The sequence below is a fragment of the Coloeus monedula genome, assembly GCF_965178545.1.
Source record: "Coloeus monedula genome assembly, chromosome: Z".
NCBI lineage: Eukaryota > Metazoa > Chordata > Aves > Passeriformes > Corvidae > Coloeus > Coloeus monedula.
Genome location: NC_138822.1, coordinates 10,367,196 through 10,379,223, shown reverse-complemented (window position 1 = coordinate 10,379,223; position 12,028 = coordinate 10,367,196). Strand labels below are relative to the sequence as shown.

Below are 12,028 nucleotides of genomic sequence, written 5' to 3'. Positions count from 1 at the left end.
GTCACCTTGGCTGGCTCAACCTATGACCTGTCTCCACAGGTTATCTTTAGGGAAATGGATAATAAGGCTTTTTCATGTAACCTTCCTCACTATGAAATGTGGGGCTTCCAAATATCCCTTCCTATTCCCAGGACTGCCTGCAATAGTAAAAACCTAACTTTGAATAGAAGAACAATCTGAGTATCAGGCTGTCATTCAGCAGCAACAGCTTTTGCTGAGCACACACAACTCCACAATGAAGGACACTGCCTACTGTCACTTCCCTCTTCACTGAGAACATAGAACAGAATGAGAATCTTTCCCCCAGTTTAAAAATCTCAGTATTTTAATCTACTATATCTTATCACCATCATCTTGTTCCAATTTGGATGATCAGTTAAATGATATAATACACCAAAGAAATTCTGCTAATGCAAACCCTTATGTAGTGCTACTATGTAACAGAAATTAGAGCACGGTGCCAGAGTGATGCAAAGAAATAATTAACACCATTAAATTTTACTAATATAAATCATCCCTTATCAAAAAAAAGCTACCAGGCTGCTGCCTAATTCCCAATTTCTGTCCAATGTATCAACATTCATTATGTTTTCATATATAGTGCCAAGTGGGATAGCAAGAACTCCTAACTATAGGATTTATTTTCAGGATCATTTTGTGTACATATAACAGTCTACTTAAAAAAAAAAAGATTTCCTTGAGTTAAAACTAATAAAAAAATCAAGAGTAGTTGGGAAAAAATGTATTTTATTTGTGTAAACTAAACTTTTAACTACTAAGCAATGCAAAGCCGTAAAGACCTTGGGAGACATCTTCTGAGGACTATGACTTCTACACAGAACAGAAATGATTCAGTGGCCATATTTGTCCTTTCTCATGATAAATGGCTATTGTATCTGTATGCAGCTATGCAAAAAAGGGGATGTTTAACTTCAGATGGCAGAATGTTGAGAGCATTCCTGTGTGGGGGGTTTTGAGGTTTTCTTCTGAGAACTCTTCCTTACCATGTACTTCTATACAGGCTACGGATGTAAATAGTTTTGATGGGCTAGCTAGTAACCGGAATCCAGAGTCAGTATAATTTGTTTGGTAAAACACTTACACATTCCCTCAAGGGAAAACTGGAGGTAAAACACATAAAAACCCAAAATATATCCCTTTTAGTGTTTCTGATCCATAAAACTTACTTTTTTTTTTTAATATGAATCTTGGACTGGGCTCTAGTGACAGAAGGTTATTATGCTGGAGATATATTAACCTAGTACTCACTTCTATATTTAACTTGCTTTTAGTTGTGTTGTGGTTTGTTTCAGTTTTACAAGTCTGTGGCTGTACAGCCTACTGTCCAAACTATTACTGTCAATTCAAGAACAGCAACTTTAATTCAAGGACAGCAATTAAAACATGGGAAATCCATTTCTAATTTAAGAGACAGTTGAAGAAAATTCAGTTTTTTCCAACCCTGATTTCAGTGTTCCTGACTGAAAAAAAAAATTTTCTTTGCAGGATAACAGTGATGGAGAAATGCGTCACTTTTTAAATATAAATAACCAAACTCAGAAAATCAAAACTTTATGAGAGTGTTGTCTTCACTCTCCCTGACTGGCAAATGGGTGAGGTGGTCTTTGTTTCTTTTATGTTACTATACATTTTTGTCCTGCAATCTTTTTACTAACAAATAAATATGTTTTACAAACATGTGTATCAGACAGTAGCAAGTATTTTTCACTAATTTTCACTGAGTTGTATAAGATTATTTTAAATGCATTTGTATAAAAAAGTTAAAACCAAAATTATTATTTCATCATTATCATAATCAACCAGTTATATGTAGTTACATGATAGCAATGGATGCTGAAGTTATTCACAAGTGACAGTTTGGGAAATGCCTGAGTCGACACTCAAAATTCCTGAACGGCAATTCTACTGAAAGAAAACCGGTGGGAACAGAAGTGAAGAATATGAGATAAAGAGGAGAGACTTTGCAGAAATCAGTTACATCTGAAATAAGAACATGCTTATGAAAATACAGCTACTACAGACTGAGTCAAAATCTAGGGTACTCCTCCGCTGACACTATGGGGAATACTCTGAAAATGTAATACGTCATTCTTAACATGGCATTTTCAGAATATTCTTAAACTATTGGTCTACCTGCAATATGAGGAAACAATATTGATACAGAGCAATTTTAACAATAAAACTACAAGAACATGATTTCTACAGTCATTTTATAAGATCAGATATTTTTCCTTGTAACAAGTTGAAAAGTAATGCAAGGAGTAACTTAAAAAAAGTGTAACAGTGTTTGATTTAACTGCTGACTTGAATCATCTATCTGTCACAAGTAACTCCCCTAAACTGATTCTAAAATGGATGGACATGGAAAGGAATAGGAAAAACAAAATGGTCAACACAGAAATGCCTTAAATATGTTGATAATTTTCCAGCTTAAGAAAGTAGGAATAAATTCCAGGATTTAAGAGCTGTCCAAGGCATTAAATCTTTTCTAGTGAATCATTCTGTCTTCTTAGAGTTAATCTATCTCATATTCCTAAGCAATCCTATCCAATCAGAAGCTCATTTCTTTTTTTGTTAAAGCTACGTTTGAGAAATTCAGTTTCAAGGTGTCAGAGCTGATAGCCATTTATTGTGCACCTACACTGAAGTGTGTGGTAAAGGGAGGCTGGAAAACTAGCTGACATTGAAAGTCGTACTCTCAAATGCCCTTCTGCTTTTCAGGGAAGGACGGAAGGATGGAAAGACGGAAGGAAGGAAGGAAGGAATTCGGAAGGAATTCGGAAGGAAGGAATTCGGAAGGAATTCGGAAGGAATTCGGAAGGAATTCGGAAGGAAGGAATTCAGAAGGAAGGAATTCAGAAGGAAGGAAGGAAGGAAGGAAGGAAGGAAGGAAGGAAGGAAGGAAGGAAGGAAGGAATTCAGAAGGAAGGAAGGAAGGAATTCGGAAGGAAGGAATTCGGAAGGAAGGAATTCGGAAGGAAGGAAGGAAGGAATTCGGAAGGAATTCGGAAGGAAGGAAGGAATTCGGAAGGAAGGAAGGAAGGAAGGAAGGAAGGAAGGAAGGAAGGAAGGAAGGAAGGAAGGAAGGAAGGAAGGAAGGAAGGAAGGAAGGAAGGAAGGAAGGAAGGAATTCGGAAGGAAGGAAGGAAGGAAGGAAGGAAGGAAGGAAGGAAGGAAGGAAGGAAGGAAGGAAGGAAGGAATTCGGAAGGAAGGAATTCGGAAGGAATTCGGAAGGAATTCGGAAGGAAGGAAGGAAGGAAGGAAGGAAGGAAGGAAGGAAGGAAGGAAGGAAGGAATTCGGAAGGAAGGAAGGAATTCGGAAGGAAGGAATTCGGAAGGAATTCGGAAGGAAGGAAGGAAGGAAGGAAGGAAGGAAGGAAGGAAGGAAGGAAGGAAGGAAGGAAGGAAGGAAGGAAGGAAGGAAGGAAGGAAGGAAGGAAGGAAGGAAGGAAGGAATTCGGAAGGAAGGAATTCGGAAGGAATTCGGAAGGAATTCGGAAGGAAGGAAGGAAGGAAGGAAGGAAGGAAGGAATTCGGAAGGAAGGAAGGAATTCGGAATTCGGAATTCGGAAGGAAGGAAGGAAGGAAGGAAGGAATTCGGAAGGAAGGAAGGAAGGAATTCGGAAGGAAGGAAGGAAGGAAGGAAGGAAGGAAGGAAGGAAGGAAGGAAGGAAGGAAGGAAGGAAGGAAGGAAGGAAGGAATTCGGAAGGAAGGAAGGAAGGAAGGAAGGAAGGAAGGAAGGAAGGAAGGAAGGAAGGAAGGAAGGAATTCGGAAGGAAGGAAGGAAGGAATTCGGAAGGAAGGAATTCGGAAGGAAGGAAGGAAGGAAGGAAGGAAGGAAGGAAGGAAGGAAGGAAGGAAGGAAGGAATTCGGAAGGAAGGAAGGAAGGAAGGGTTGGTTATATTACTTTAAGTGTTCTGTCTGTTCCCCTTCACTGATCTTACCAACTCTTCAACAGCATTTTGCACTCTATTTTTTTCCAGCACAATAAAACTCAATTTACACATCCCCCCCAAACATTATCATTGGCTCTTTTTTCTACCTTATCCTCACTCCATTTGTATGACAAAGAAAACAAATGAAAAATGGTATCAATGCAGAATATTAACTACTATTCTTAAAGGCATTTTGTGGTATCTGTCCACTGTGTTAATTATATCAACACACTGAAATCAAATTGTAGTGCTACAGTAAACAGTGGGGCACAGATCTCTTCACAGAAGTCCTTCATATTTAAAGGAAAATCATTCCGACAATGTCTGTCACAGAATACGACCCAACCAACACTCAAATTATCAAGGACGAGGGACTCCATTCTAATAAATTTTTGAATCCCCTGAACTCAAAATTTAAGAGACAAAGCAGGAGTGAAAAATAGAAAGACAAAAAGAAAGAACTGAACAAAAAAACCAACCTTACCTTTCACAAGCTCGGACAGTCCATGCAGCAATTATCCATAATGAGATACTAAAAACCAACAGTACAGTTCCTGGACATATTGTCATTAGAGTCTTCATAACAAAACGGGTATTGAAGTTTATCTTATTTAATGCTCCAATGCTTCTAGATGAGGCATCAGTGAAAAGTTTGCTATGCAAAAGCATAACTCTGGCAATAAGATATAGTCTTAAGAACATTGGTATAGATAAAATAATATCCACATCAGCTGTTGTTGTGGATGGAGCGTAAGAAAAGGCGAGCCGGGCTGTCCATGTGAATGTGTAATTCCCAGGTATGGGATGTATAGCACACACCAGTATTTCCAAGCAGATAAAGAAAATACGCTCATAAGTCATGGCTATTCTCCAGTCATCTGCTCCATTGTCCACCATGAACAACTGAAATAATAAAATATAAGGTTAACTTTAGTACATCATTAACAAAATTGTTATAATTCCATTTCAAATTACCATAGTTTTCTATGCTGCCAAAGACCACTAAAAAAAGAAAAAATATGCCATGAAAATGACCTTACATCACTATGAAAGGAAACATAACTCGTTAAGACAAAAAGGATTTTTTAATACAGTATTTTTAAAACTGCACATGAAACAGAATTTTCATCCATTATTTACCAAGAATGCCTCTCATTTTTTTTTTTTTTAATTGTAATCTTTGATTAAAAAAAATTCTGGACCCATTAAGTCTTGTCTGTTCAAAATCAATTGTTTACCCTAAGTTCATAAACCTGAGAAGTATTTAAGTGTTTTCGGAATAGATACCTAAATTACAAATTAAAAATATTTCCTAAGATTCCTGTTAAGCTTCAGCCAAGGTGATATTCTGTAGAACTATCAAGCTTTCTTCAAGGCACCAACACCAATCAATGTAAGATGCAAAAGTACAGGAGAAACTGCACAAAGACTCAAGAAGATATCTCATGGTAAAAACATAGAAGTGATAGCCAGCAAATATCAGAAGAGTCCAGGCAGCCAGGTGATCTCCACTAGTAGTTGAAAATTAAATGCAGATGTTGGCTGCTGCACAATCAAGGCCTTCAACTTGCCACCCAGGAGGAAAGGTACTGAAACATTTCACACTGTTTAGCAAATTATGTGCCTGATGATTTAGTAAATAAATAGCTAATCAAGCAGTACTTGTCAGTAGTTGAGAGTGGAGATACACAAGACCTTGCAAATAGACTTTTTTTAGAGAGGAACATAATCCATATGAACACAGAAGATACAATTTCAGTGACAGAAGGCCTTCCCATCACTTCAACTACAGTTTGAATCTAAAAAAGGCTGTTCAGTAAACAGATAAGAGTAAAAAAAATACTTTTGCAAGATTTTTAAAATTAGATTATTCAAAAATAATGGGTGAGAAGGCAAAGTACACAATGTGTTCCTTAATGTAAGAAAGGTATTTTCAGCATACTAAACACTCTATACACACCAAAAACCCACTCATCCGCACTGCTTTTCTCCCCCTTCCTTCTTTCAAGAGTTTAAATATACAAGCTTGATTTCCCTGTACGTGTTTTTTAATGAGCAAAAAACCACTCTACATCCTCCTCAAAACACCTTCAGTTTGTCTTTCAGAAAATGGCCCTATCAAATTAGAAAAGTGATAACCTCAAATTAACTTCATTGTAGTTGAACTGATACTAAAAGAAATAAAGAAGTTAACCATAGTAAGGAGCACAACAAACCAAAATAAATTTCTGTCTTTGCGGATCTGATTTTTATCCCTTTTGTTCCTTCTCTCCATCTTATTACACTGGGTGTAGGGGACAAGGTTTTGGCTCTGGGAGTGGCTGCAGGGATGGTGTCAGCAAGAAGCAGTCAGGGCTGCCCTGCAAAGCACCCACTGCAGGACACAGCTGAGTGCACCAGTGAAGCAGGTGGTGCTTCTGTGAAAGCATAGTTAAGAAAGGGCAAAGCATGGCCCAGGCCCAGGCAGTGAGGAGTGGAAGAAAAAAATGTGAGAAATAACAATGGAAATTCTAAGGTCAGAGAAGAGGAAGAGGAAGGAGGTGCTCCAGCCACTGGAACAAAGACAAACTCATGGAGAGGATGGACTATGATAAAGGAGGCAATTCCCTGAAGCCTGGGAGGCGACCACTCCAGAGCAAGCTGGATATTTCCTAAAAAAACTCTCAGCTGCAGAAAGCTCACACCACAGCAGATTCTCAGAATAGCTAATGCCCATGGAAGTTCCATGCTGGAGCAGATTTCTCCTGAAGGGCTGCAGACCACGGAGAGGACCCACACAGCAGCACAGAAACAGTGTGAGGAGAAAGGAGTGGCAGGGCGGAACTGTTGTGGACAGACTGCCATTCCCATGCTCCCTGCACAGAGAGGAGAAGATAGAGGAATGAAGTTAGGGGAATGAAGTTGTTGATCCTCAGGACAGGGGGATGGGGCAGAATATTTCTTGCCATCCTATTCTACTTTTAAATGTCAATAAATTAATTTTCCCCAAATTGTGCCTGTTTTCCCAGTAACTGGTAAGAGATCTCCCCATCTTTATTTCAACTCACAAGCCTTTTCATGTTATTTTCTCTCCTGCTGCCGAAGAGGGAGAGCAAAAGCATGGCTGGGTGGGGGTCTGAGAGCTGGCCAAGGTCAAACCACCACATTTACACAGTTCTTATCTCCACTGCAATATTATTGAAGACAAAGTCATACACTGTTGAATTAATCTAATGAAACACTCAGTGATTCAATGTATGCACCATGAGCACATACAGTTTCTTTTACCTGTGGTCAATCTGCAAACTACAGATACTAGATATGTGAATCGATACGAGAAGGCCAATTTATGTCTGTCTGTCTGTCTTACCAAAACAGTGCAAGTTTGCACTTAGCAAATGCACTATTTGGTTTGAAGGGCCAAACTTTTAAAGTACTGGAAAGCTCTGATGCATTTGATTCTTGTGATTAGCCTGCAAATGCTGTCAGTCAGACCACAGAAGTGTTACATCAGTTATTAAGAAATCCAGGTATACAGAACACCCAGAATGCAGATTAATAGTAACCAGAATGACTGAAAAAAATACAGATAATATCAGATCTCTCAAATGCTGTGTGGGTTTACAAAGAAATGAACTAAATTTACAACAGATTTAAATACTTCAATTTTAAGATACATATCAAATACGTGTCAAAGTGGCAGTACTACAAAGTTTCAAAATCGGCTGAAAAAAGCAAAGGTCTTTTCTCCTCCCTTTTTACATAGACTCTTCATAGATTTCAAAAAGAATTCTATATGCAGAAAGGAAATTCAAGAAAAATTATACCTTCAGAACTGATTAAATTTAAAAGATGAGAATATAAGAATGTTGAGTTAAATACAGGCACTAAAATTTGATCTTACCATTTTCATAGTAGATAATGTTATTTTATGACTGACTTTTTTAAAAACATTGAGACGTCATTACGGAACACATACTTGATAACACAGTCACCTGTCAGCTGAAGAAATCCTAAAATGCTGCATAGAGAGAAGTTTCTCTCAGTGGAATGGGTTATGCTTACAGACACAGACGATCCTTATCAACCTCCCCTGACCTCAACTGTGACAATTTCTTCTAAGAAAACTAGTATTTTAAAGTGATAGTATCTTAAGCTGTCATATAATGAGATTTAGGAGGTAAAAACATGAAAGGCAGAAAACATCAGAAGTCACAAAGGACCACAGATCCAGTACAAACATTTCTATTTCATAACAATATTAACATTTCAAAATCACATTTATGAGGATGACTTCATTACAATTCTTCATCTACGTTCAAACCATGATGGACATCAAACACTCCAGAACATGAACAGGCCTCAACCACACGCTGTGAATAACAATTAAGTTCGGACATAAAAAATGACACAGAAATTAGTACAGGATTTCACATACGTTTTGTATACTTACAACTATGCAATCTACTGAATGCAAGCTTCATTTCTAATTTGGAAGATACAGAGGTATTTGTGCATGCCTGTGTGCTTGGCTATGTACATTTCCACTTCAGCAAGTGAGAAACACGAATGCAGAAGAGAAAGGACGACTGAACAGCACAATTCAAAGGGCACGTATGCACACTCTTAGCTGATTTCAGTCAATCTGGCTACAATAAGCATGCATTAATTTCAAGATACTACTCCTCAACTGAATGGGAATGATGCTAGCAATAAAAGAGAATGTAATAAGAGAGTGATCGAACCTTCCTGTAGATTTGAGTCCTGCACTTCATAGAGAAGGACAAACTTCAGTCAAGGTCACAGATGTTATGCCTATTCATCGGCTTTTTGTAATTTTTTGTAATTATTCCATGTTAGAATCTAATGCAAGTACTTCATCAGTGTACTGCAAGGTTCTTCAAATAGAGAACTCTCATATAACTTCACTACATCTCCACTTTGTGTGAAGTTATTTTCACCTGGAATTATGTAATATACTTCTAGCATGTTGTGTGTGAATGTAAGACACAGAATCAATCTTCAACTTCAAATAAACTTGATATTTGTAATGCCAAACATTAAAAACGTAAAAATAAATATGACAGATATTTATATAGATAGGTATGTGTACGCCTACATAACACTTATGTGTTACACAGTGTTACATTCATGTAACACCAGAGGAAAAAACAGAAAGGCATTCTAAATAGATTGCAGCAACAAATTGCATCAGAGACTCCCTGAAGGAGAGAAACAAAAGGAGAGAAGTTAATTTGCTAAATGTTGGTGAGTGCAAAGAACAAGGAAATTAGTCATGTTTAAAAAAGGCCTTTACAGGCAAAAGAACAAATCTGTGAACTGTATCACTACCCTGATGTAACACTGTGGGGATACATTAATACAGGAGTAAAAATGAAGCAATAAACAGTGATAAAGTGGCATCAGCTGTAATGCTAGAAGCATTCCTTGGAGAAAATAAATCAACTTTACTTACAAGCAAATTGTTGCAATTGTTTAATTTAAGAATCCAAATTAAAAATGGTTGAATACTGGAGTCACTTAAATCTTATAAAAGAACTGATAGGACTATGATTTAAAGTAGCAAAATATAGCCTCTGGGATTGATGACTTACCAGAATGTTTGACCTTATGTTTTTCTATGGTGTGTAGTACGCAAAATATCAATTACACAACCAAAAAAAAGAAAAACATTATGGTAAATGAAGAAGATACTGGTTTTGCCTCACTACTCCAAAAAGCCAAGTTACTGCCCCACAGCACCTCATTAAGTAAAAATGATTTAAAACCATTTTCAAGTCACGATGGGAGATTGCTATCTTAAGCCTTTAGCACAGGTGCCTCTAACTAGGAGATGGTAATTACTTTCTTACATCATTGGAAGGCATGTAATCAAATAGTCTGTAAGTTACCCAAAGGCATGTTGACCTTGGAGAGCCTACAGGAGTTCCTGGAAGCTTCTGTACTCCTCACCCTACGCACAATGCCCCAGATCAGAGACGTTAGTGGGTTTAATACACATGAAGGCATGAGGCATCAAACTCCTTCTGCACATACGAAGCACAGAAGGTAAAGATTATGGTTTTTTCACAAAATGACATGAGGGATTGGCTATCCTGTCTTTGCCAGAATGTTTCCCACATCCAGAATTAAAAGCAAACTTTCTAGTAGATCACTAGAAACTGATCCACAAGGTCTTGCGGGCATAGCTATCTACCAAATGAGACATGCTTAGTTCATTCAAATGAGGAAGCCAGACTGCTCTATTACTTACACATGTACACATGCATACATATTCCCCTCCCAGCTATAAACATCCCAATTTAAACAGAAGATTTTAAAAGTCTGGTACTTAGTTTCAGCATAAAAATTATTACTTGCATAGTACATTTAAATTTGACATCTCTGTGCAAAATTAGTTTTTTATAATGATTAATATTTTGCTATAAATAAATCATGTATGTAAAGCAAACTTCATGTTAATGTGTCCTGGTAGCTAAACAGGCCCAAAATACTTCTCTCAAATACTGCATTTAAACGTTACCATCTTAGGAAGGGATGCATAAAAGAGGCTCAGAGCATTTATAGTCTTTGTGAACTATATCTTCAGAAGTGCAGTACCAAAACCTTCACATTAAAATAATCTGAACAGTACATCTTGGTTACTCTGACAGGTCACATGTAACCACATCCATTTCAAAATACAGATGTGTGTTAAACAATGTTCTTGCCAGGTTCGTCTGTGTCTTTTTTTAGTACCTATCCCTCAGATCACTATAAAAAATACAGAGATTTTTTAGAAAGAAAGGAATTTAAAATCAAATTAATAACATAGGGTTAAATCCTGCATGAGCCCACAAAGTTAAATTCCACCTACCCATATTTCCCTTCTGGTTTAATCCACAAGCTGACACTATTCTTTTTAGCTTTCTCTCTCTAAAGATATTCAGAAACATTCCTCAATATTCTTAAATGGTACTGGACAGATTTTCAGCTGTACTCTTCATCCCAAACTATGAAACAGCTTAACACCCCCTCCTTCCCCCCCAACAACCTACAATGCCAAAAGATCATTATAGCACTAGCAATTGCTGGGATGTACATAATTTCTTTTCATATAGGTCTCTCCATATCCATGTATGAGTTCCAGGCACCCAAAGAAGGTGAGGCACTCCTGAATTTCTGTGCAGGTAATAGTATTAAGAATCAAAATCCAAGCACTACGAAGAAAAAAAAAATAGAAAAGACATTCCAAGATATCAGGATTTCTTTTCCCAGAGAAGAAGAACCCCCTGAGAAAAGCACAATTATGGATTGAACTAAGAAGTCATCAAAAGCTCATAAATATATAAAAAAAATGAAGTAATTAGATAATAAGCTTGCTATTACTAATAGATTGTAAGCAAAATTAATATAAAGCCAATTTTTTTTTCACTTTTATTATTAAAAAAAATATTTCACAAGAAAACTTCCTAGTATAATTGAATTTGGAGTCTTGCTTGAAAAATCACAGCTGAGCTTCCTCAGATCTGTAATCAACAGAGAGATATGGAGTTACACAAATTTTTACGAACCTTTGAACGAATCAGAGCTCCATAAATAAAAGTCCACCACTCAGGGTGACTATATTGAGATATTCAGCAGAATAACTACTATGTGACTCAACTGAATTGACCAAAACAGGAATTTCTACTAGTTAATGTCTATGAAGGGTATTTCTTCATTTTAACAATATTCTTAATTTAACAGCTATTTCACTATAACAAAGCTTCAGATCCTACCCCCTTGGCTGCTTAAAGCAGTAAGAAAAAGCTTGTTAAGCTCATGTAGAAGGCTTCCACCCAGCATCAGAAGTTTCCAAAAGCTCTTGTGCCTGGCTTTGAGAATCAATAATGTCCTCCAGGCAGATACAGAAGCAGCATGATTTAACAAAGCTCTGAACATCACTCAAGTGCAAGAAAAATAACCCCAAGTACCAGCACAGGTTGGGGGATGACCTACTGGGGAGCAGCTGTGTGGAGGTGCGCCTGGGAGTCTTGCTGGATGACAAGTGGACCGTGAGCTGGCAGTGCCCTTGTGGCCAAGAGGGC

At 37.4% G+C, this 12,028-nt stretch overlaps 1 protein-coding gene across 2 annotated transcripts in view; it reads right to left on the bottom strand.

Annotated features, from left to right (window-relative positions):
* Nucleotides 1-12,028, bottom strand: part of KCNN2 (potassium calcium-activated channel subfamily N member 2) — a gene marked incomplete at its 5' end in the record, with an annotated part of 69,225 nt that overhangs the window by 43,026 nt on the left and 14,171 nt on the right. For both annotated transcript variants that reach the window (XM_082300903.1, XM_082300904.1), the window contains one exon: nucleotides 4,444-4,862. In XM_082300903.1, the coding sequence (XP_082157029.1) occupies nucleotides 4,444-4,862 (419 nt within the window). The remainder of the gene's footprint in view (nucleotides 1-4,443; nucleotides 4,863-12,028) is intronic.